Source organism: Cygnus atratus, chromosome 2 (genome assembly GCF_013377495.2).
Source record: "Cygnus atratus isolate AKBS03 ecotype Queensland, Australia chromosome 2, CAtr_DNAZoo_HiC_assembly, whole genome shotgun sequence".
In the NCBI taxonomy this organism is placed as follows: domain Eukaryota; kingdom Metazoa; phylum Chordata; class Aves; order Anseriformes; family Anatidae; genus Cygnus; species Cygnus atratus.
Genome location: NC_066363.1, coordinates 87,487,089 through 87,513,864, shown reverse-complemented (window position 1 = coordinate 87,513,864; position 26,776 = coordinate 87,487,089). Strand labels below are relative to the sequence as shown.

The following is a 26,776-nucleotide window of genomic DNA, read 5'->3' as shown; positions in this document are numbered from 1 at the left end:
TTTTAATTTACCTGGAGTAAAAATACTTTTGGTAAAAAATGGAAATTATTTCTTTGAAACTAAACAAATAAACACACAAAAAACTCATGCCAGGAATTATTCATATTTTTAGTCCCATAAGAATTGGCTATACAGGCATTAGAGCAGATACTTTTTAAATTGTATATTTTAAGTGGAATTTCCATCTCCTCCTCCAGTATACATTGGCATATCTACAGTGAAAATATACCGAAGATGTTCAACTCTAGCCCCTATATGTTAAAAGAATTTATTGCAGTGGAAGTTCTTGGTAATTTTTCAAAATATTTCGAATTTTATAAAGACATATATCACAAATATGGCAACTTGTATCTTCCATGGACTGATCACATTGGCTGATTGATTTAAAAGAATCAGTGAGCCTAGAAAAAATAAGCTCTTACTGCAATGATGAATTAATTTTGCTCAGGACCTCTGATCCTTTTTGTGGTTATTTATGATTGATGAATGCTTAACACCAGTGGAAATTACAAAAATGTCTTTTTTGCTGTTGTTGGTCTTTGACCTTTTGAACTCCCCTTTTCCTAGAGCCTGTTGCCAGACCATTAATAAAGACAAATTTTGATTTTTGGCTTGGTTGTGCTTTCCTATTTGGTTGAGCTCATCTATTTTTAAATAGTGCAAAAGTGTAACTGAAAGGGGAAAGCAGCCTTTTCAGACTTACAAAAATTTGGCTTTTTCCATCTTCATTCTTCCAAGATTGTTCTCGCTAGATTTATTAATGGCCTTCCCATGGCCAAGCGTAAACAGTCTCTTTTTGAATGTTCTTTCCTTTTTGTTTCCATTCTGCTGTGATATTTTTGTCTCCTTTCTATACGGAGATTGAACTGAATGTTAGAATCCATGTGAATTTTCCTCTGTACTTCTCACTTCTCCTTCACTTCATTTAAAACGTACTTTTCCATTAGTGTCTGTCATTGACTTCTAGACAACTTTTGGTTGGTTTTAAGATGTTTCTTTGGTTATTTTCTTCCAATCTGCCTCATTGCGTGTCTGTATGCATTAAATTCCTAGCACAGGAATAGTTATTACATACTCACAAATCCATATTTTCATCCCCTTCCCTCTTGTTTTCAGTGCTGAATCTTTACCAGTTTGAGTTCTGTTCATGTGATTTCCCTACCACCACCATTCTCATGTCAACAACTGAGCAGTAACGTTGCCATCTTTCTGGACTAACACATGAACAATCATTGCGTTTTCTTGCAGAATATGTTTTCTGTTGTGCATAATCTCCTGAGCTCATTGTTCCTTATCCAGGATATGAGCCAGTACTCTATCATCACATTTTCTGAAGTCTTCTGCTCTTTGCTTTGCTCCTCTCCTTTTCCAGATTATTGTGTTTGAATTTCTGCAAGGGTTTCCTCTCCTGTCAAATCTGGTGAACATACCCACTTCATTTTTATCCACAATGACCATCTTTTTGTTGCTATCCTATTTCTTCCTACTTCTTCCTATTTTCTTTCATACTTCTTCCTCTCCTCCTTTTGAACAACTTGGACAGATATCCAAAAGAGAACAAACAGCACACTTGTGGTGTTTTCCATGTATTTTTCCCAATTCATTTTATAATTCACCAAGCTTCTTCCACATCTCTCAGTGCAAGTCCATCTTCCATCCCCATTTGATGAGACATTTTACCTTGGATAAACCTTCCCTTTTCTTCGTAGTTCATTTCCTTTTTTTTTTTTTTAATTGCCTGGCATATTACATGAATTTTTTTTTTCTTCTTGTCATGTATCTATCATAATGATACAGTTATTTAGTTTATATGCATGCAGCTATCCAAAAAAATGATAAATAACGTGAGTAGCTGAATTTGTTGACTATTTTGTTAGCCATTCCCTTGTGATAATATTTTGAATTTAATCTTTTTCCCCATATTGCCTTTACATATTTATATTTCTGACAGTTATGAAAAACATATATTTCAAAATGTGGTCGTTTTTTATCGGCTGATGCACTTTGACAATGTGTTGTGACAAAAAGTGTTGGACTTGTGGAAGATGAGTTTTTAGCAGTCTAACCAGAAAGATGTAAATCAGCCCTGAGAGGGTGCATTTTATATATAAATTGATTCTGGTATTTTCCCCAAACAGTATATTTTTTAAAAAAAAGAAAAAAACAGCATTCTAACAAATAAGGCACAAAGTTGTCGATGCATTTCTGAAAGACAAGATCAAGTGTTTCACACTTGTATGAAATACAAGGAAACCTTATTCTAAGCACCTGCCAGCATCACACTGTCACCCGTGGTTCAGCTTGACATGCAAATTCAGTTCTGCACCCTGCAGTCCTACCTCCTGCCAGAGTGGTGGACAGTAAACTTTTATTAAACTACCACATAGCACAGAAAATACACAGTACAGAAGTGTTTTTTTGTGCTATGTTAATGATGGTTTTGTCTCACTGGGATTTACATATCCAAAACAACACCAAGAATATTTACATTGTAGAGCTATTTAAAATACATCTGTCATCCAGGAAAAAAAAATAAATAAAAAACATTTAGCCGGGTGGTATCAGGTACATAGCACGAGAAGGGCGTGAAGGAATTTGACGCAGTCTGGGAGCTTGTGCATAAATGTGTCTGATTTCTCTGTAATCTGTATGTCACCTTAATCTTAACATGGCATTTTATGGGATTAGATATGCATGTAACACACGCATGCTAAAGCTTGTGGCTGTTTCGTGGATGTCATTAGATTTATAGCTGTGTTGAAATATCTTCCAATAATTTTATGTTTCACAGATTTTTAGTTGTATTTCTGGAAATTGAGAATGTGGTGGAAGGCAGAAGGTACTTTATATCCGGAATATTAAGTGGAAAATATCTCAGCTTGTGTGGTTATGAGATGAAGCTTGCTTTTCTGAACATACACCTACTTGTTTTACCGACCACATTTGTTTAGAAGAGAATGTTCAGCAACCTAAGTTTCTTTCATTTGTGACTAATGAGCTTCAGATTTCAACAAAATGGTTTTTTATCCTTCACAGGACACTCAGTGGCAGAAACTAAATAAACTGAGCATGAGAAAGACTTGTAGCAAGTGCATTTTCACTGCACTGAACTGAGGTTGGCTTGTCAATGCTAAGAGCTCTGAATCAAAGAAGATATTTTCCCTTCTTTTTACCAGGTTCCTCAGCTCTGATTCACAAGGCCCTAGGGTGCGTGCTTGCTGGTTACTGCAGTGAATTAAGTGTCTGGATTGATATCAGAGGGCACAAATAATTCTTGCGTGCCTCCCAAACACTGATTCATACACTTAAGTCTTCCCATTAGCACCAGGAGGCATGGTTCCTGCTCCCATCTTCTGAGATTGCTGAGAGGTTGCTCTGCCTTCTTTCCCTCTGTCCCACCAGTTAGAAAATGTAGTGGCTACCCTCCCCTGTCAAAAAAGTTTATTTTTGTTTATTCTGCTGGGATGTACCTTTTAAAAAAAAATATATATATATATATATGCATATGTATTTGTAGCACACTGTCACTTAAACAGAAGAGGTAATACAAGCACACGAACATAAATGAGGTTAGCTTGTCTTCCCTCATCTGCATGTATGGCTGTGATGGAAGGAAATCATTGCATCCATTTCCCTTGGTATATGACTGTTTTCTTCATTCTAGCAGGGAGACCTTCTCAGATGAAGTCTTGCTACTTTTGACACAGGAGTGGTTTTGAGTAGACAAAAATTTTGTTAAGCATGAAGATTCATGTGGCTTGGGAAAATCGGAAGAGTGAAAAATGGAACAGGAGAGATTATTTGGAGTAAATATACTGAACTTTAAATCACCAGAGGTTTTGAAGTGCAGTGCTAAAATGGAAGAGTCAGCAGGTTTTATTGCAAATTCTTATATTGAGCCATACTTCAGGGAAAGCTTCTATTCTCAAAATACTGAGGAATCACATCCATTATTAAATCTTGAAAAAATATAAATTGACAATCTCAACAAAGTACTTGAATATTATATATACATAGTTGAATTCACAGATGTGTATTCCACTGCCTTATAATGCCACAAAGGCATCTTTGGAGAACTGAGATTAAATTTGTGATCTGAAACTGCTTGAATACTGAGGAAGTTAGTAGTAGTAGGTGATGCTGATATTAGCAGAAAGGTGTGATTTTACTGCTTCCAATTTTTGCATTTCCAAGAATTTAGACAAGTTTATGTTTAGCTGGAATGCATGTATTCCCGGTCCATGTTTTCTAATCCACTAATGATCTGATTTAAAAAATAATATTCCTAAGCATCGAAGTCAAATATTTCATTGTTCATAAAAAAGTAATAAACTTATTTGTGATTTTTGCTATATTCATTCAATACTTGTCAGATTTCCAAACGACAAAGGAGTTCTGAAGATTGCTTCACACACAAAAAACATAATAAAAAGTGAAGAAGGTTCTTGGAAGCTCTCTGCTTGGGCACCCTCTTTGTTCTCAGTGTAGTGCACGGGGCTTGAGATAATATCCACACTTATTTAATATTAGAAATTCACAAGCAGGCTACTCTAAGTTTCTTCAGTCTGTTTCTGAAAACTTTTCTCCTGAAGGCTTCCTCTTTTCTCGTTCCCAGGTGGGAACTTTCATAGTATAAACGCTGAAAGAACAGTTACCTAGGTTCTTCTCTACACTTTCAAAGAAGTTGGACAACATGGTAGGTGCAAAGTAAACATAAACTGAAGTTGCACTCGTAGCTCTAGAGGCATCGGGATATTTTACATTGAATGACCTTACTAAGGTGAGGACAAGAAGGAATCAGATAAACTTCTTGGAAGGGAAGTTGTAGTTAAAGTACAAGGAAAAAAATGTTATGGTAAGGATAGTTAAACAGTAAAACAGAGTAATTGCGGATAGTGTGGACCTGTGTCATAGGAAGGTTTTAATAACCTCTGCAGGGACAGATGGGTTATGCCACTTCAGTGTTGGGAAATAGAGTAGATGACCTTGTAAAGTAGGTGATCTCCTTGCACCTGGCATTGCTAGGATTTCTGGTTAACAAACTTGGTACTAAAATGGAAGAAATGTGGTCGTCCATGGTGAGGGAGAACTGAAAGGGCACAGGAGAGAGAAAGTTCTTAGGGTTTTCTGGCTGTGTAAGTTCTGATGTCCATCATGTGGCCTTAAGGATCTGGAATTGCTGGCTGGATTCTAAAATAGACTTACACAAGTGTAAGACAGAGTTGGAGTTGTACAGACTTCAAAAATAACTCAAAGCTTTTGCATTAAGACCTCGAAAGCCTCATCAGATATATAAAATCAAGATGATAATGCCCATACGATTTACTGCTGTAAAAATTAAATAGTTGCCTTTCTCTTTTAATACTGAGAGAGGTGACCAGATTATTTCCTACCAATATGAACAAGGAATGAGATGAAAAACCAATCTAAAGTAAATTGCACAAAAATTCATTTAAAAAAAAATCAGAGCAAGAAAAGATTTTTTTCTTTTCTGGCTGCAGGCTGTATGCAAGTACCATAGTGATATAATGCTTCAGGGAATACAAAAAACAAACTATATTCAATGTGGCCAGTTAAAAAGGAAAATTTGAGTGGCCATGGTTTCTTTTTTTCTTTTTTTTTTTTTTTTTTAAGTCTCCAAGCAATCTCATTAATGACAGTATTTTGCTTCAGTTTTGAAGCAGGAGCTTAGATTCAATTTTGGTGTTGTCAAACTTAATGCTAGTATAAGGAATTTCAGTATCATCTCAAAGAAAGCAGACTGACTTTTAATTTGTGCAGTAGATCTGACATAACATGTCTGGCATTTTAAATGGCCAATTGTAACCAGTTGGGGTATCGTTCAGCAAATCAATAAGAGTTTGCATTAATGGAGTTTAAACGTCCAACAGGCATAAATATTCTTGTCACTGTGTAGATGGATTTGTCTGCCTGCTCTGGATCTTGTTTTTCATATTTACCCATGGTATAACTATAAACAAAATAATTTCTGTTATGATATTGTATTCTTATTTTTGTCTCTGTTCTCGGGGAAAAAAAACTTTTTGCTGATGCATCCCATACATCACATGCTAAAAAAACAACCCAATTGATTACCTTTGATATGAAAACTTCTCAGAAGGAAGTTGCATAACAAGACTGAGAGCTCAAACATCTGAGTTTTGGCAGAGAGCTGCGGAAGAAAGCCCTGGCTATAGCAACCTCACAAGAAAAGAACTTGACATTTTGAAAATTTTTTATTGACCGGTGTGGACAGGGAACGGGAAGTCAGATCGCTCTCACAGGCAAGCTGCAGTCTCTTCCTTGCTGACCTTTAAATGCCACTTAGTGTCATCAGAAAATCAAGGAAATGCTAATAACAGGGCTTTGGGTAAGGGAGTTTTATATCAGGGATATCTTTTGAAAACAAACATAAGCTGACTTCCCTTTTTATAGGTACCTGTTTTTGTAAAACGGAATTCTCACAACAGTACTGTTACATTTTAATGGATTTTAAATAGATTAATGTTACATTCCTTCATTAATATGATCTTTAAATTTTTTTCAGAAGTACCTGTAAGATGTCAGAGCTCCTGTTCGTCCTTAAAAAGCGAGTAGTTTGCAAAAGACATTTTATAATTGCATTGTAGGGTGATGGTCTATGAACACAGACTGGCCTCTGCTTTAGTTCAGTGGGCTTGGGCTTTGTCTTGAGTTCAGTGGGCTATGGGCTTTGGTCGTCTTGTGGAAAGTCGAATTCTTTTGCAAATGGAATTGGTATGTCTAAGTCACCAGGTTACTCTGAGTCTCTATGCTTCTGTGTTTTAAACGGTACTTTACTGACCATCCAAAAAGTCTTTGAAAGCTAATTTTCCGCTAGAAGAACTGGAAGGAAAACACTGAAACTAAACTGCTTATCCCAAAAGAGTCATATGCAATAAGAAAAAAAAAAAGTCCCTTATATTTCAGAAGTTCAAGGAGCAGGAAAAAACCCCATGGCAAGTGTAACACTAAACAATGTATACATCAAAACAGATAGTAGGTCCTGCAGCTGTTCCTTGCTTCCTTCCAACATCTGCTTCATGGAACTGAAATGCACTTTGGTCTGGGGTTATAGTTTAGGACCTGTTGAAGACACTTGCTCAACTAGAGGCCAGGTTTACTGGTAACCTGTGCTGGTCCATCTGTGTTTGTTTGCTTCAGCTTAATTTGAAAAAAAGAAGAGGAAACTGTTTTTTTTGTCTTGCTAGTTTGCATACTTAATTGTTGTTAGAATGGCAGGCAAAGTGCTGTAATACCAGTGGTCTAGCAAAGACTGTGATTTTACGAGTTGAGATACATTTTGGAAAGCTCTTTATATAATTCATTGCCCTGATATTTTTTTTTTGTTCTTTTTTTTTTTTTCTGCAATGTATTTACAAAACACACAGATTGTAGGAACCAAATTTGATTCTGAACAGAACATTAACCGTAGCCTGTTGTTATCAAATGAAACAGGAGATAAGGGCTGACTTCTTCAGACAGCTATATTGGCTGCAATGCTTGAGCTTGGTTTTCCTCTCACCTATGCTGCTATAATTTGAGTAATCCCACTGAAATATGTCCACTGATAACAAATTAAAACAAGAATAAATGAGAGGGAGTTTGGGCAAATGACTTGTGCATATCAGGTCCCTGCAAGTTTGCTTAGTTAATGTTGTATGCTCTTAATTGTTGCCTTACTATCCTGTCTGAAAGCTAAATCTCCAAAATCCAGTGATTTGGGAAGAAGCTGCAATATATCTAACTCAACCTAAAATATTTTAGAGCTGCATAAGGTGTTGTCTCTCTAGGTCAGGTTTACAAAAAAAAATGAATCCAAATGAGTGCCAAAAACACTTGTATCAATGGTTCATGTCCAAAGATGTTTGTTTTTTTTTTTTTTTTTCCTTAAAGATAATGAAAAGGGCTCCACTCGTGGGAGACCTTGAAGATCTGCCTCCAGTTAGACAGAGCTCTCACTGCTGAATGATGGGGCTTTCACAACTACTTTGAAGTTTTTCTCAATCCATTCCCTTGGAAGATGTAGTATGTTTTTATTTTAGGGGAAAAGTCTCAACATGAACATTCTTGAAACGCTCACTCAGTAAATAAAGGGCTTGATATAAAGGTTGGACTGGTGATGAAAACATAGAGGAATTTCCAAGTTTTTCATTATTTTTTTCTCTCGATAAAGCCTTTTTATTGTAGACTATTTACAGTTTCATATTAGTATTACATATTTTTCCTTGTATCTTCTCTTAGGAAATTTAAGCTTTAGAAAAATAGGTTAAAGTGTTTAGTTATTCATGTCTGTATTCCTTCACAGTGATCTGAAAGTGCCTGAAAAAGGAGCCACAAGACCCCGAGTTAGAATTGAATGGGATGTTAATTTAAAACTAGATACATCCTATGTTCTTATCAGTATATTGTATTCGTAATGCTGGGAGGGAAGACTTAGGGTTATTTATTGTTTTTATATATCTGTAAATCTGTGAACAAAATTTCTCAACCTTTTAATGCAGTAAGGAAAATCAAAGAATTAAAACAGTCACAAAAGCATAGCCTGTAGAATAACCTTTAAAATGATTTCGTTCAGTCCTTTTGTAAGTGTGTGGGAAAAGGAGACTACCGTATATTTCACCATGTGAACCCAATCATTTCTTCAGGAGTGAACAAAGTTTATTTTATAGAACCAGGTACAATATGCACTGAGATCAACTTAAAACTTACTAGGTGTTACATTAGATCATTATTTTTCCCACTGCCTGAGATGTAGGAGCAAGAAAAAAGCATATTTCTTAATAAGATTAGACCAAGTCTTTTAAACCCCACCTTCCAATTAGAGCTTTTTTGCTCATTTGCTAGAAAGGTGAAAAAACTATTGATGCTAGTCAGTTCAAATAAATTAGTCATGGAAAAGATGTGACAAATACTGCTTTAATCTTCTAGTAAAACTACAGTTGATCAGAGGAGGCTGGTACTATGCATTGTTTGTGCTAAATATTGTGAAGTCTGTGCAGTGTGCAAAGTAAAAGATAACCAAAAAGTCCAGCAAATAGTTTTAAGTCAGTGGTAGTTATCACATGCAGGCCAGGACACAAAGCAATTTGTTATCTGGATTACCATTTTCAGTTGCTTTCATAGGAATCTACAAAGCATTGAACCTTACTAGGCAGTCAGGAACCTGTATTATATATGTGTATATTTTTGTGATGCTATATATTTTAGCTCTTTGTGCTTCATGAGTGCTTCCTCAACAATGCTCAAATTAAATTAATTGTCTTCTTAAGCTTGATGCTCCATGTTTTTATTTTTTACCTAAGATTGCTCTTGACACTTGTAGAAAGGAATTATCCTACTGTCTCATGCATATCCACACAATAATGAAGCAGTCATAAATTGAGGGAGAGCATTTCCACCACTTCCCAGATTGGAGAACCTAGATTCAAAGAACAGCCTCTTTTATTTGGAAAGTGATGAGATTTGTGGTGGTCTTTAGTTTCCTGCTACTATGTATTCTGTGGTCTTGGACAAAATTTCACCTGAGAGCTTTACATCCTGGATGGGTGAGTTTTGCACATGCAGTAGCATGTTCTGTTGTGATAAGAACAGCGTTATCAACCATGGTCATCAACCTTCACTTCCAGAGTAGGTATCTTGCTCCAGCTCATAGTGGATTGGTATCAGTAATGATTTCACAGAAACCATTCCTGAGAAGAAACAACTCTCCCATAACTTAATTAAAAAGTAATGTTAGCATGGACGCTTCTCTTAATATAAATAGTGAAAGGGAACTAACAAGTTTTGAGGGAAATGTATTTGCAAGATTATCATTAGCAGATTCAAAAATGCAAATAAGTTGAATTTCAAGTGTCCAAACTAAAATAAAAATACACGTTTTCAAGTAATCATGTTTCCTAGTCCATTTCTATTGGCGGATTTACTACTGTACGACTGTATTTCTGATTGCATATTAATATAAAAATGTCTTGTTAATTATTAATATAAAAAGGTCTTGTTCAGAAATCAGTGAAATTTTTCCTTTGATTTCATTAAGCTTTGAGCCTAAATAATTTTTAATATTAAGGAATTAGTGAGATAGTTTCTGCTTTTCCTTTCACCTGGGCCTGTTTAAATCCAGAGCAGTGCCTGTCAGTGGGATTTCTTTTGACCAGATTCATTGGTTGGTTTTAGCAGATTGTAAATACTTATGCATGATTGTTCATGTGAATTTGAAATAATTTTATGGTAGCAGAATTTTTCCTCCGTAAATCTGCAGAGAAGCCTCAGGTAAATCAACCACATCGATAACAAAATAGACAAGCCTGGTATACAGGCAGCATCTGACTAATACTGTGTTCTCACTTGAGAGTAAATCTTGCTTTCAGAAATGTGTACTATGTGTAATTTAAGCTTATATTTTAAATATCAAAACAGCAGTGGTGTTCCTGTCAACAGTATTGTTAAGCTGCAGTAGGTGCTCATAGTGCCTTCTGACTTATTAATTCTGCCTGTAAGCTTTGTTCCAGTTGACCTTTAGAAGTGTCCAAAAGTTACAGTTTGCAATTCAGCAAGTTTGGCAGAGGAACGTACATGACTATTCATACCATTGTTTAAACGGTAACCAGATGTGTCTTGTTTTTCTTCTTTCTTTCCATTGTTTTTAAAAAGTGATGTTAATCCAAGATGTTAATCCATTTACAGGGTTTTTCCACAGCACCAAACTCTCCTTCAGTGAATTCTCGTTCCAGTAGCCTGGGTCCATCACTGTCCCTTGGTAACATCTCAGGAATGACAGCAAACCCAGAAGTGAAAAAGCGCAGAGCACCTCCTCCACCGGTTGTGACACCTCCGTTGCAGAACATGGAGATGAGCGGACAGGAAAAGACAGCAGTACAGGTAACTGAAACCACAGAAATCAGCTTCTTTGCTGAATGTGCTGACTGCCCTCAGTTCATTCATCAGAATTGCAGTCATTCACAGATCTGTTGGTTAGCCACTAACCGCAGCAGGTCTTCACAGAACTGAAACTGTTAATCTTACCAAATAAAATTAACAAAAGTCTTGGAGTTTGTACATATTTTATTGAGCTCTCTTGAGACCTCCCCAAGCTTTTCCCACTATCAAGAGTTCTTCTGAATGAGAAAAGTTTTGTAAAGCATTATTACAATAAAAGAAGGAGGAGGAAGAAGAAGTAAGGATAGAAAAGCTGGTAGTTACACAGGGGGACTAGGTAGCTTTATTGGCTTATTTCCTGTGCTGGATACTAGAAGATCTGCCCTGCTTTCCCAGTTGTGCCATGAGATTTGTTAAAGTGGTGTTCTGTTTTCCCTTTAAAAAGGTTCAATGTTCCATGACACTGTCAGCTGAATTAAGCACAAATGAGAAGAAAAACATTTTAGAGGTCCTAACCATCTGAAAAGAATGGAGTTAAGTGGAAAAGTGTTACTAAACATGCACAATCACATGAAGACTTCTGGTTCCACCATCAACAAAAGCGTTATATTCTAAATGTAAACTTTAATAGTCACTGCATAAAACTAGATACGGATGCCAAATAAAATGCAAGGAACCAGTTGACCTTCAAGGTCATGTAATGTGGACTGGTTCTATTTGCTTAGGGCTTGTCATATCTGTAGCAGATTTATTTTTGGAAAGTGAACTCTATTAATCCAAAATGGAGTCAAGAAGGAATGTTTGAGGTCATTGTAGCTGATAAGGAGGAGTCTAGTGCTCAGTCTCACTCCCTGTCACTCTTCTATTTACCTACGTTAGACATACCTTCAGTGCCTTTTCCAATGAGGCATAGTGTAAGCAAAGTTGATGCATGGACTTGGTAACAGATTATCGGATTTCACTTTCCCATTCCTTAGGATACACAAAAGCATGATTGGTGGGACATGATGGTGCTTCATCTTTCAAAATAAGGATAGGTGCCATTGGTAGAACACTCACCTATAGATACAGCTCAAGAGAAATGATTATATTACTTTTCAACATATGGTGCACCATTTAAAAAAAAAAAATCCTTTTGAAATTCCCACTGTAGATACTGTGATGAGGTTTCTTGTATCCCCTGGAGTTAAACGTTCAATGTGTTCAATAAAAATACTAAGTTTATACAAGTATAGTCATCACACACTGTGTTACTCTGCCATTCTCTTAGGCTTATCTCCATGCGTTGTGGCATTGACATTTTAAATTGTTTTAGACAAAAACAATGAGAAGCTAAATTCTTATTAAACATTTTAGCATCAACATTGTTCAAATAGATGGAAGTGCTGGCTTTCTGAACCCATTGGGAAATAAAAGTATTTGTCAAAAGTAGCATACAGTATAGTGGCAGCTTCAAATTCTCGTAGTCTAAAGGAAAAGCTGTTTTGATGAAGGGAAAGAGGTGAAGGTTGCGTCAGAGGATATTCCATAGCAAAACTAATTTTAGTCAATAGAAGTGTTTTGTGGAGCTGACAAAGCTATTGAAGAGTACGGTATATTATGGGCACAGTTGCTAGAGTTAGTTTGCCTGCATTTGTTGGGTAAAGGAAAACTTTCTGAAAATAGTTGCCCATGTCAAAATATTAAACAGTTATTATGTGCTTCTGAAGCTCACAGATTGAAAGTGTCTCATAGGCTGCACGGTAGTTCAAACAGGAATGAGTGGAGTACAGTTGAAATGAAGCAATCAAAAACTGAGGGAAGAGATTAGTTATTGCGTATTCTGTGACAAGGTAGCAACAGGAATATTGTTTACATGAAAACCCAAACAGTTCTATTTTATCTACGTGCAAACTATCCAGTTTGCTGTGAAAATAGAGTAAAAAATCTCAGGGTGTAAGTTTATTTCTTTAGTTTATGGGAAAGAATTAGCACTGATTTTTTTTTTTTTCAGGGAAGGACGTCAATTCCTTATTAATGGACTTCCTTCCATAAAAAGATAAGATGTTTGTTTAGAAAACTTTATTTATGTGCAACTGTTACTAACAGGAAGATCCTGCAAAAGGGGAACATGTTTATTTCCAGTGAAGCTAGCACATTAATAGAAAATTAAAACAGTGGTATTCTGAACTTTCAGAAGGATTTTTCTTTTTAAACTATCTCCTTCCATAAAGCTGCATAGAAAAGCAAATAATGGATCTGTTACGGATACATGTAGTTTGACTTTCCAACCTAACAAGCCCATTATTTTTAACCCATTGTTAAGCTCTAGGGCATTCTGCTTTCTTTACAGCATAGATAATGCTTTGGGAGTATACATGTAATCTCCCCACCTAGTAATTGTAATAAGAAATTTCTGTGTGTATGAAAGGATGTTTAAACTTCTAAATTTATATTTTCTCTGCTTGTTTTTTTCTGGATAGGTGGATCATTACAGTGTAATTTTACTAGAGTGCAACTTTTGTTTCTAAGAGTAATTTACCTCCTTGAGGGTAAGGCCCCTGCAGTAACTTTAATTACTTTTTACTGCAGCATCATTAGTTTTCCTAGTCTGTTTCTAGTCTTCCTATTTCCATGTCTATTGAGAGGTAGTATTTCCTCTGTAACTGTATTAAATCTCTTCTAGCAAGTATTTATTTCAGTTCGGAGTGCAACTGAACGATGTTTCAGAGTGCTGTGCATACACGAAGTAGCTTACAAAGGAATGCAGAGTCAAAGAAAGGAGTTTACGTATTTCTAACCTGGAGACTTTTCCCCCCTTTTTGTAAACATCTCCCAGGTGATGCAATTTAGAATAATGAGAAGCCCGTTGAACAAATATTTTTTAAAAGACCAAGGTATGGTAGTAACATTTTATCATAACACTGTTCAGATATCACTGTTTTACCATTAACAGTGTTCAGACGTATAGAGTAGAAAAGAGCATGGAGTGAGCAAAAAAAAATGAAACTCTTTTGCATTCTTTTGCAAATGGTTACAGAATTTTAGAGGATGTGCTAGCAAAATTTGGGGCCACCTTATTGTAGGCATATTAAAAACTGGGTTCCCAACCCAAAAACCATGTGCTACATAGACAAAACACATAAGAAAAAATCTGTATGAGTGTTCCATTATAGAGCACATGGAGAGAAGCCACACATAAAGTCTGACAGAATTAAGCACATCTCAGGGGCTTATTCACTGGCCTCTCTTTAAAAGAAAAAGTGTGGTTTGGGTCGTTTCTTGGAAGAATTGCAGAATTGAGTATTTAAGTCTTTTGGAGGTCAAGACTAATGTGCACTGGCAAATAAGTTTATGGGAATAATTACTTTTTATTTTCAGTGTGTATGGAAAAGTACAGAAATTAGAGTGAGGGGAGATGATAAATTAGGCCTCAGGGGCTTTCTGTAAGAGCCTTTTCTATGAAACTGAGTGGTTTATTCAGAGTAAAATCATGAGGCTTTTTGGAGACAACATCAGAATTAGAAGAGGGCTCTTCAGTGCCTCCATCTTTTTAATATCTCTAATGTCAACTCCAGAAGCCAGAAATGCAATTTGTAGACTGTGATAAAGGAGCCATGTGCTGTTTCAGCTGCTGTGATTTTCAGAACAGAAGCACTTTCATATAGTATGTAGATGTAACAGGAGGCATCTGGGATTTGTTATTAGCCAGTCAAATTCCTGTACTGAATGAAGAATGGGGCTATATAGCAGACATAAATATTCTAGTATATGTTTTGTAGTTTTTAATTTTAGTTACAATATGTTTATCCAGTTTATTTTTGACCAATTTTATGTCTAAATGGGAAGATCAGCTTTAAGGTGATAGTTTTAACATCAACAAAGATAAGTGAGATTTTTGTATCCTCCCTGGAGAAAAAAAGTACTCATGTTAAAAATTTGCTAAATTTCTTGTGTATTTGGAGAAGATACTTTCAACATTTGTTGTACATCTTTTATTAAATGAAGAAAACTAAAAATATGCAAATGCAGAGGAAAAGTTATTTTTACCATCTTAGTTAAAAGATTCTACTGACAACCACACAAGGGTGTTTTGTTCTTCTTGTTTTCTTTTTTTTTCTTTTCAAATGTTTCTGTACTCTTGTGAGAGACAGCAGCTTCCTGTGGCTCATGTTCCTCTACTCCAGTGCATCTTGTGCTTCCAAGAGTCCTTTTTATACTACCACTCCACGAGAGAAGTGCCACTGAGCTGGCAGGCCCCTGGGTTAGGCATTCTAGGCTCTGAGTAGCATTGTCATGCCTATGGTAATGACGCCTTTCTCACGGGAGAAGTTGTGCTACAGTACTACTCATCCTTTTATATATAAACCAATATAAATAGAATATATCAGTTAGTGAAAGGTGCGTCCCATCTGGTTTATGGAGCACATTAAGAGTGTGTCCGAAGGACAAGATATGCTAATGAAATGAAATATCATGTTGAAAGCCATTGAGTTTATGTCCATTTGCAGGCAACCCTGGAATACTCCAAATCACACTGCACATGGGCACTGTGTAGTGAAAACATACCTGCTGTTGATACTTCCAGTGAGAACCGCAGAATAATGTTCAAGTAGTAAAAATAAAGGGAAGGCAGTGAAGGAAATACATGAATAAAATTCTGTTGAAATCATAATTAACATAGGAAATCTGTTCAAAGAATTGTTAAACCGTACACTCACCTGGATTTCCAGTATCAGTCCCTGAATTTGCATTTCTCAAAAGTCCCATGTACATGTGAGTATGCCACAGGGGTGAACTTGGGAGCCGTTTGGAAATATGATTCATTATCTTCCTTAGAAGTAAAATACCTTGTAAACAGTGGCCAAGATTTTTAGAAACAGTTAGCTTTGCTGTCCGTAATTAGGAAGCTGAGTTTGTAGCTTGATGTTTGCTGAACTTCTAAGATGTCAGAAGCTACGTCTGGTTGCTCAGCAACTCAGTATCTGGACACGGTGATTTTATTATCATATTATTCTTCGCTATGCCACCTTCTGTTGCAAAAGAAGTTTAAATTGAGATTGTTAATATAAAAATCTGCGCAAAGGAAGTGTTTCTGCCGTTCACATCCACCCAGCATACCGTGATTTTTAGCAGATATCTTTCACGCTCATTTCCATTAAGTAATTACCACTGTTCCATCTTATGTCTTCATTATCTAAGGGCACAGATTTGTGGTGCGCTGACTACAGGGATAATCTCAATTGGTATGAAATCACACTGTTACTGCTGTTCACATCAGGTTTTCAAAGTGACATATTTCCATAGGACTGCAAATTAGACCCTAACGCAATGGATACCAATGCTGTAGGGCAGTGAAGAGTAAAGTAGGTTCATAGCATGTGCAGCTGTGTCATTAAAGAGGCCATCGGTAGAGCTCTCTGTTTGCTGCAAGGGTTAAAGTTTCTTGAATCTGCTTTGTCGCTGGGTACTCTGGATCAGTTTGACATTTAAAATAATAATAATACTCCTGCAGTTGGCTTCACTTCTAAAAAACAGCTGAGTGCTTAGCAAAGAGCCTGTGTTTGTGTGGATGTTTGTGTGGATGTGCCTTCCTGTGTTTGTGCCTTTTTTTCTGCCAGGTTTTCTCAGACTGTCAGAAGCATCATTTTAAAGGAGAGTCATGATACCAGCAGGTATTGCAATTGTAGTGAAATTGAGGAACAGAATCACAACTGAATGAGAAAAGCTGCTGTGGATACCTGCAGAACTGAGGTTTATAGTGGGCAGGTGTCTAAAACCTGCTCAGTTAGCATCTGCTGCGATCATCTCTATCAGTTCTGACCAGTTCACTGTCTTCTACTTCTTCCTTTGTGCATCTGCTCCAGTTCATTGCTGTGAAAACCCCACTCTTAACCAGAGCTCTCTGTCCCAAGGGGCAGAATTTCAGATTTCTGTAGATTTACCAAGGTGGTCAATCCTACTTTTGCACAAGTGATTATATTCATACATATCTGGGGGACGAGGAGAGCTTGCTTTTTCGTAATGCAGCAGAATAGGATCCTGCTGTGGGTATTTTCTTCCCTTTTAAATTCCATCTTTTTCTGTATTTCGATGTAAAGTGAAAGGTAATGAGCAGCTCATGGTGGAGATCATCTGACAGTTGTATTCTTTGTTAATAGGGAGCCCATAATTCAACAAAAGGGTGGGTGGACTCAGGTCAGTTATCTCCCTTCCATAGGTTACACCTAAGCCAGAAATGTCTGCTAGAAGTCAACAAGATACGAGTGCTTGTTTTTTTTATCATTTTTCGGAGAGGAAGGGAGGTTTCTTTTGACTCAGAGGTCTTCTGGGTGAGGTCTTCTCAACCTTTCTCTTATGACACATTTCCTTTCCCCTTAAGTGTTCTGTGAATGTGGTTGGGTTTTTTTTGGTCGTGGTGGGTTGGGGGGGGGGGCTGTGTGGTGTGTGTTTTTTCTGCTTTTTTGTAGATTTTTGTGTTTTGTTTTTTTTTTTCATGTGGAGCATCCAGAAGTCTCCCTTGAGAATAACAGATACTTTTTTTCACGTTCTGAGGAAGTATGCAATGAATCAGTTTCTGCTGCAGGAAAAAGCTGTTTTTCAAAATCTGTCCTTCAGTTCTACAAAATACTGCATCTTGTAGATCACTTCTTAATTTTCTGTAAGCTCCCTGAGGATATGAAAGCAAGATTTCTTCTAAAAGAGGAGGGAAAACACTCGAGTTTTTTTTTTTTAATTGTTGAATAAAAGGAATTTAGTGACTGACTTTGTACCTCCTTTTTTTTGTTTGTTTGTTTGTTCCAGTACGGTTTTCTTTTTGTGTATTAAAAAGGCCTGAAATGTGAATGGTGCATGTTATTTTTAAAGATCCTTAGTCTTTGTTTATTAACAGAGGACATCATGACTATTAGATCATAATCTTCACTGGTGTTAATGGCAGACTTGATCGAACCCTCAGGTGATGTGTGATATTTCTTAGCAATATTTTGTCATGAGGACAGGGATACTGAATCTTTGTTAAAGATGCTTTTTTCTGAGAAAAAAAGTCTTCAGGTGCCCAAGCTATGTAAGCATAAAGAAGAAACACTCTTCTTATGTTAAGAAGTCAGCAGGTAGTCAAGGATGTGTGAGATGTCCTGTCATGGTTTAAAAATAAACCTAATGTTACTTTCCAGAGTTCTTGAGTTTACAGTGGGGTCTAGTATTAAAGATTATAGTGGGGTACAGCTGCTAAGAAAGGTGGTTAAATCATGCTCTCTTCCTCATTTTTGTATTAGAGTTTGGATATTAGTTGCTGTAGTGTACATTGTACTGCTGTACAATGCCAGATCAAGAGGGGACTTGCGACGCAATTGGCATTAGTCAGTATTTTGATACAATCAAAGAGTAGCTGAGTCTCTCTCTGTGTGTCAATATAAGTAAATAGATAATTAATAGACTAACCCATTAGGAATGGAAATTGTATCTATTCCTCTGTATTTCACAGCAAATTCATGTAGAAACCACTTATTTTGGATGTCATAGGCTGCAAATACTGTATGGTAGTTATGAAAGTTTCCATTAGGCTTTTACTACCCCATTTGTTTTGGCACTTTTATTCCAGTCATCCTGTATGAAATTTTATTTAGAAGCTTATTAACTTCATTTATACATTTCTGTAGATGTTGAGAGTTTATGGATGTGATGGGCTCTTTTTCCTCTGCTCAACAAGCAGGTGATACTCTGTGTAGATAAGTGTGAAGTGATACACATTCTTACTGAATTCACTAGATCTTCTCATCACTACTAATTTGATAACCAGGCAACATGCCTCTTGTTAATACAGAAGCAGCTGTCTTTGATTCCTATTCTCATCTTTGCTCTCTGTTTTGTGGTCCTAAGTGCAAAGGTTTGCATTTGCAGAATGAGGTCATAAGTTTTGCCAGTAAATGATGTGAGCAATAATCACTTTCCAGGATGACCCCTAAAGCAACTTCCCTGGTATATGTGTTTCAACTTAGTATTGTAACTGCAGCATCAAAATGCCTTTCAGGAGGGTTATATTTTCAGGCACCCTGGGCTGCATCTCAAAACGGGGAGATGCAGGTGGGCAGCTCAAATTGCAGGTAGCTGGGAGCTGTGTAGTTGATGTCCAGTGCACTCCATTGGACACGTGCCTTTCACTGACACCAAAGAAAAAAAAAAAAGGCAGCATCAGGAAAGATTTGATCCTATTACATGTGAAATCAGCATCAGATTCATGTCAGTGTCAAGTATGCTCATTGATTTAAACAGGAACACAAGACAGAAATGGACAAGTGGATAGTCACAATGTTTTGCACTTTCAATTCTCCATCCCAAAAAAACTGCACTTGTAGCTTTGTGCTGTCATTTAGGTGTGCCACTGTCTTCCATGCTCACTGCCCTATCCTCACAGCTGTTGCTTCTAAGACCAATCATCATCAATCATTATCAACTTAGGACAGATTTTTCCTTAAGAGAAAAGCAGATAACTGTTTATTTTACTGATGCTTGCTTGCTGTACTTTCTTTTGTCTTTCTGTGCTTGATTTCTAGATTACAAGACCTTTGAGGAATTGGCTGTTGGTACACTTCTTTCTTGTGTAATGATGGGTCTATTGTTTTGCTTAGCAAATTATGACATTTTTACCTTTCAGAAGATAGTAAGTCAGATAGTTCTCTTACAGCATGCTGCTTTCCTGGATCTATCTAGTTTTCCCAAAAGGATTAGACAATATTTCTTTCTTTAAGATGAGTGTGTAAGCATGGAACTTTTCTTAATGATTTTCAGTTAATTGCCTTGTGTTGAAAAAGCCATGTACATAAACTGTTGCTGTTCACAGATGTGAAATTCTGTGATGATATACTAAATTAAGTTTTATGGAAATAATGGTCTTTGTAACCAGTCATAAATCTGGAAAATTTTATCTATTTAATATTTTCACTGGAGCTGAACCTGGCTAGTGCTATCCTATTACAGCGTCCATTATCGAGATGTACCAGAACCAATTACTAGAAACAATTGTGAGTAGTAAAGGAGGTCTGTGGTCCTTAAAATGCTCTATATTGAAGTAAATGACTATGAAATTAGAACACAGAACAATTAATTTCTAATTTGAAAGTGATTTGTTCATTTTTCCCTAAAGAGTTTTAAACATGACATTGAGTTAGTTGAGTGAGAGGTATCCAGGCTTGTTCTTTTCATGTCTGACAAAACAATGCTCAGATGGCAAACATGAAACCAGCCGACAGAACATCAGATAATGTTTGCTGTGCAGCCTGGATGCTTAATTTAGCTAGACAAGTACACTCTAGTTTGGCTAATGATGCAGGCCCAAATTAAAATAAGAGAGAGAAAAGTGCAGTCATGGCTTGAAGGCTTATCTTGCTGTCATACATAGAATCAATTTTAGAAAACATATCAAAGCCTCAAAAAAAGCTGCTAGCTAAAGGGAGTAAGTGGTACCTCTTCTAAAAAGAAAAACATCTCTGAAAAATTATTTCTGGTGTATGCATACTAAATCAAACAAACTATTTCTTTCAAAACAATTATGAAAGGCTAAAGGTAACTGATTTATGCACTGTGGTAACTACTTTCTAAATATCTTCAAAGAGTATCATTTAAGGGTATATTACATTTTAATTATAATGCATAATTTTTCTCCATATCTCTAAAGAAATTTCATAGCTTGTGCAAATTGCTACCCAACCTCTTTAGAGCTCCTAATGTTCAACTTTGTTTTGCTGCACATTAATTTAGTAGCAGCATGTGTCCTATTTTAGAAATAAAATTTCAAAAAACATTTGAATATCTTTAGATTTTTATGTAAGCAGCTTACTTTCCAGTTTCTTCTGTGTCCCTATTTTTTCTAACTGGTAATTAATATACTTATTTTCTGTCTCCTTGGTTCCATAATTTTAAATAGAGTAAGATTTCTCATTGTGATGAATTAATTAAAAGGAATCATGACTTTCTCAGTCACAAAGTGATTAAGTACAGTTGATTTTTTTTTCCGAAGTTTGGTCAGTATGAATGAGGATGTTAGTGTAGAATTTCAGGGGAGGTTTTGATGTTAGCCAGAAGGTGCAGCCTCTCAGAAGCACAAGGAGAAGTAATACTGACTCTACACTGGCCATTGGAGAATCTGTCTTTACTCAGATAAAATACACAGTCAATTTATAGGTAATGTACCATTGGAACTTGAAATTTTAAAACCTGCTTTAAAGTCCTGTCTTTATTAGAAGGAGAATATTGCTTTTCTAGATTGGGAAAAAAAGTTGATTATGAAGAAGTTACTGCATAAGAGGAGTCCACTGTGCGGCTTTGTCACGTTTTTAGAAATATTTTTGCAGCTTTTTTCAGGGAAGGTCAGATGAGTCCAGAACTGATTTTAAGTTCTTACCTGCTTTAACTGAAGGCTGGATTGTGTGAAGTGCAGTTTGTTTCACACTGTGGTTTGGATTGGTCGATAATGGAGAAGGATAGGAAAAGAAGACCTACAGGATTTTGTGAGACTCCTCAGTGGTTGGCTGAGGAGTTATCTGTGCTCAACTGCTGTTCTCTGCAAAGTAGTCCAATCCTGCCCTCTAACCTGTGTAGTAACAGGAACCCAAGCAAACTGAGCTTGCTGTGTCTTTGTTTTTACCACTTAACATGCATCATATAATAATCATGTAAGTGTACAAGATTTGTTTATGGGAAGGGTTCTGATTTAGGATAGCAGTTAATAAAATACATCCCTTTTTTTTTTTTTCAAGAAAACATACAGCTTCAGAGTTGAGCCCTTAGATTATGTGCAAGAAAAATTCTTGGAAAAGTCTTTTCACCAACATCAATAACATTCCTGATCTTTTGCAATAATCCAGTTGCTTCTGGCTGTGAGTTCATGGATCACCTGCCAACTGTTTCTGAACAGATTATGCTACCTGCCTTGGGAATAATACCACAATTTACCATCTGGTGAGATCATGATAGTATCACTTGACCTCCACATGTGGTCTCCGTCAAGCACTTCATTGAAAACTGGCAAGACATCAGGGCCCGAACATACTGTTCTATGCAGCCCTGAATTTTGGCAGGGTTGCAACATTTAGTAAACTTCATCTGGCTTGCAAGTCGCAGACAAGTAGGACAGGCTGATGTCATCGTAAGCTTTAACTCTCATTAAAGAGAAAGTATGTGTGGAGTAATTATTAGACTTTGTCGGGTAAGGTATTTAGGGGAAGTTAATAGACAGATAATTTTAAGCTGCTAGGTTTCTAAAGAACTGGCATTCAGTAAGCAATGAAAAATGACCCTAACACCTTGCTTAATTTAGAAACTGGGTTTGTGTCACTCTTAAGATTTCACTTGTAACTCTACCTTTCTTATATCTCAAATTAGAAAGGTAAATATTTATATACTAGAAAAGTTAACTAAGTAAATGTACGCTGTGTAAATCAGGTTTAATTGCATTATGGTCATTTTTTAGCTAAATAAGAAAACAAGGAGAAACATCACAAATAGATATAATCTAGTAAAAACTGTTCACTGCTTTCTATAGCTTTTTTTTTTGTTTGAGTTAATTCACAGTCAAGCCATGAAAGTAATAAAAACAGAGAGAGGGGAATGCAAATCCAGTTCATTTGACTGCGTGACACTTCAGTTTTTCATCTCTTTGGAGAACGAACAGTGTAGGTCAACCAAAGGTACAGGTACGTCGTTCTGTTTGCTGTGTGCCCGCCTTAACCAGAACATCAGAGTTCAGCAGACTGTCCCTGAGCCCTGCTCAGCTGCGTGTTGCTGCCACTTCCAGGCAAGGATAGGAAGCAGAATGCCATGGTGGGTTTCTCAAACCAAGGTTTCTGGCAGAGCCCATTCATCGTTTTGGGTGATAAAAATCTTATACTTGTGAGGAGTGGCTTGGTGTAGAGCTGTGTTATGCTACAGTCCATAGCAATACGTCTAATCTACACCGTGATACCATTTGGCTATTCCACCTTCTCCTTGGTTTCTCAAGATCATGGAAGTAGGGCTTTCTGGCTGCCCTTTGTAAGCCCTGGAAGGAGCTAGACTGAGTGGAAATTTGCAGGGAGGAGCAGGAAATGATGACATGAAACTATCACTTGACTTACTGCCCAAAACATGTTTCCCAGGCATTTTGTGTGTTTGCAGACGGAGGGGGCTTGTCCAAGGAAGGCGAATACTGCAAATAAATCCGGTGTGCTCTTTTCTAAATTGAGAAGAATTGTAAGGATGTTGCTTAGGATTTGGTGCTGTTCTAAGCACTAGAAATTCCCTTCGATTTTCTCTAAAGGAGAAAATTCTAAGTGTAATGGAAAACCTAAGCTCCAGAGAGGTATGTAGTTTAGTGGCAGCAGAAAGGGTATGGTTTTCCTTGCTTCTGGTAAAATCTTTGTGTGATTGCAATCCACTTCCTGGCCCTAACATGTTAGATTACAGCCCATCCTTTTAGCAGAAAATTGGACAAAGATGCAAACTAAATTTTGCAGATCTTCAGCCGGCTTATGGCGTTTCTCAGATTTTTAGGGACAGAACAACAGACCGACAGTCAACCAGCCTGTAATCCTGAATGTGATACGGAGGAAGAAAATATTATACATAAAACCCTCATGCCAGGGCCTTTCCTAAAGGCACTAGTGGCTCAAGGAGGTATGACAGACACCTATCAAATTCATTCATAAAGTTGCCAGAAGAAATATTAAGCTACAGTCCAACTGTGTATTTTAAACTCCAATTAATGCTCAATTGTTCTATTCAAATTTATTGCTCTAACTGAAAAGATAAGCACAAACATTAAAAGAAAATTTTGAGTTTGTTTTTTTTTTTTTTCCTTTTTTTGTTTTACTTCACAGGCTATTTCTAGAAGAGAAATCAATCTTAATAGCAAATCAGTTTGTGGTGGTTTAAAATATGAACTTGAAGTTTCTGAGGTTTTTGATTTTTTCCCCTAAATGAAGACATAAATGAGGAGGATTACATTGTATTCAGAGAAACAGAGGAAGTTCAATGCTCTGCCAAAACAAACATCCGCAGACTTGTGTAGTCTACATGTTTCAATGCATGTGAAAGTATTTGCTGCTGTAGAGTGACTTCCTTGAGTGGAAATAATATTCCAGCTAGTAATGAGATTTTGCAAAAGAAGGAAATCACAGCTATCTTAGTAATTTAACATCTCAAATTTGTTTATGGATAGTTTCCTGTCTGACACATTTAGCTGAACAAGTTAAAGTGTTTAAAGAAGATTAGAATGACATTAATTTTTAACTGCCCTTGACCATGACATTTCACAAAGGGTGTGTTCAATAAAAACAGACGGAAAAATGAGCTTGCCCCTTCACCTTGTAGTGGCTTTCTTGTGTCAACTGATTTAGTTTTCTGTCGCCAATCAACTGAGCATTCAAGGACATCCTTGACTTTTGTCTTCTTCATTTTATGAATAAAAACAGCACAAAAGCGTAGCAATTTCTGTAAAATCCAGTAATGCTAACCTTTTTATCTGTTATTAGTACTGAACTGTTTTTGCAGCCAGAGATTCAGTTTTGGTAATGACCACTAAATTTCATTACAAAATCCTGTTTAATACCAGAATGGTATAATGTGAGAAATTTAATTTGAAATTAAACAGCATAAAAGTGGGCAAAATTATACAATATTTTATGGCATCTAATTAAAATGATAATGGTAAGGGTATTTTCAGAAGAGCAATACAGTTTGCATGCTAATTATAAGCCTGACTTCCCGATTTAACACAGAGACTGAACACTTCCAGCAGAAAAGCAGCTCAGAATCTGAGGCCATGAGTATGGCAGGGGGACAGCCATCACATGAGCCAAACCATCATGTGAGTTACTAGTGCTGCATTTTGGCAGCAGCTTGGGAATCTCCCCATGTAAACATGTGCTGTGTGAGACTGACATGTCAAAGGTAGCGCAAGACCTTGGGTCCAGTCAATCCAAATGTCAGATGATCAATCTTGCTATCACAGTATTCATTTCTTATCTTCGTATGGTTTATTTCAAAATCTCCCATTACTTTTACTTTTATGCTATTCATTTGTGAGATCCAGGACTAGAAAATCAAGATGTACAGTACTGAAATGACCGAGCCAGAGAAGCTTCTTGCCAGTTTTTGAAATGTAGTCATTTCTATGCATTTTATCAAAATGACAAGTTTTTCAAAGAATATGCTTTTTCAAGCTGTTTCCATGTGCCAGTTTTTTTAGTATCCATGTGTATGTTGCTTTTACAATATGTTGTTGCATTGCATGGCATCCTAGTAGGCACCTTAAATATCCCACCACTCAAACGCATTCTGCAACATAAAGACATGTTTTTGGGAAACATCAGACTTCTGTCTTTGAATGCCACTACAACATACTCATGGATTAGAAATTCAGTTTTTAATCAGCGGTAATGGAGTGCTACCCAATAAGGAAGCAAGCTAGAAGTTCAGTGCTGAATAGACAGTTTAATACAGTGTAACTGACAGTGGTCAGCCTCATGAATTGCTCATAAGCTCAGTTTCTTTGAGAGCTCCCAGAATTTCCCTTTGTCAGTGTATGCCTAATGTCAGTGAAAAGCCTAATAATGTATGACCTGTCCAGGGAATATTAGACATATGAGTAAAGGTTGTTTAAGACACATTAACGTTCAGTTGGGACTTCTTGTGGTTTCTGGTGCTAGGCATGTTGAAGCATCTGTTACCCTGTGAAAATGCAGAATCAGCTGGATAGAGTAGCTTTTATATCATCAAGTTTAGTGGACAGATTTATGTCTCCGTTCTGCAGCTGAAAGATTTATCTCTCTGATTTTCCTAGAACAGCTCCTCTTGGATCAAAATATTTTCTTCTCAACTGCCTTAAATTATGTACAAAATCATAGCAAAAATATTTTAAAAACTCTTAAGCCATAAATCTTACTAGCATACCAGCCTACCACTTGTCTTTCATACAATGCTGCAAAAGCTTCAGTTCAGTTACAGTTATATCAAGAGTTTAAAAGTGGTTAATAAATGTGTCTTTTTATTTCCAGAGCTTATTGTGAAATGGCTCTTAATTATTTCAAGATCTCTTACAGTTCAGTGTGAGAGGAGAAGAATTGGGATGGTCCCACACATAGTTTGGGGTGATCCTGTTGTTTGTTTAGTTAAAAATTAACTCTGAAATTTTCTGTGGGTCATATTTAAACAATCCTGTAATTCAATAGGCATTCTGACCCCACACAGTATCATCACCAGCAGGTGTATTGAATTCTGGCTTGCTTAAATCAGTGTGTGTCTAGTCTGTGTTGGATGACAGAAACCAGTTTGTAGTTAGGGCATGCCTGTGATTGAATCCATGTGTGTTCTTCTTCCAATCATTTTTATTTGCTTCTAAAAATATTTTTTACAAATAATCACTCACTGTTTCCCTGAACGTGTTTTACATACAAATTAGACAGAAGTCACAAAAATACAAGCATTCTGAAAAACAATAAGAGATCCTGACGTTGCATAAAAAAAGTGAAATGAGCAAGAGAGTATGAGCTTAGTTCACACAATTTATATCACTTACTATAAAATATTTGATTCATATATGCTAAACCATTATGGGACATCCTTTAAAAGCAGTCCTTAATCCTGTTGCTGATAGAATAAGCGTATCATCTGTAGCTGCAATGTTTAAGCAAAAAGAAAATAGCTTTAAGGGTGATTTTGATAAAAAGCAAACCCTGGAAAATTGTTAGGTTTTCAAGTTTCCATTTTTCCTGGTCTATGGTAAAAATGATAACAGTGAGAGTGAAAGGAAAAATCTGTTGCTCTAAGACAAACGTTTCTTGTTTTTATGAAAATACTAGGAAGAGTAGTTTGGATTTTGAAAGACAAGCTATGCACTTTTTTTTAACACCTCAATCACATATTG

General features: G+C 36.5%; 1 protein-coding gene across 2 annotated transcripts in view; it reads left to right on the top strand.

The window, feature by feature from the left end:
- COBL (cordon-bleu WH2 repeat protein) overlaps window positions 1-26,776 on the top strand; it is a 153,714-nt gene that overhangs the window by 70,577 nt on the left and 56,361 nt on the right. For both annotated transcript variants that reach the window (XM_050709160.1, XM_035552803.1), the window contains one exon: window positions 10,705-10,899. In XM_050709160.1, coding sequence (XP_050565117.1) covers window positions 10,705-10,899 — 195 coding nt within the window. The remainder of the gene's footprint in view (window positions 1-10,704; window positions 10,900-26,776) is intronic.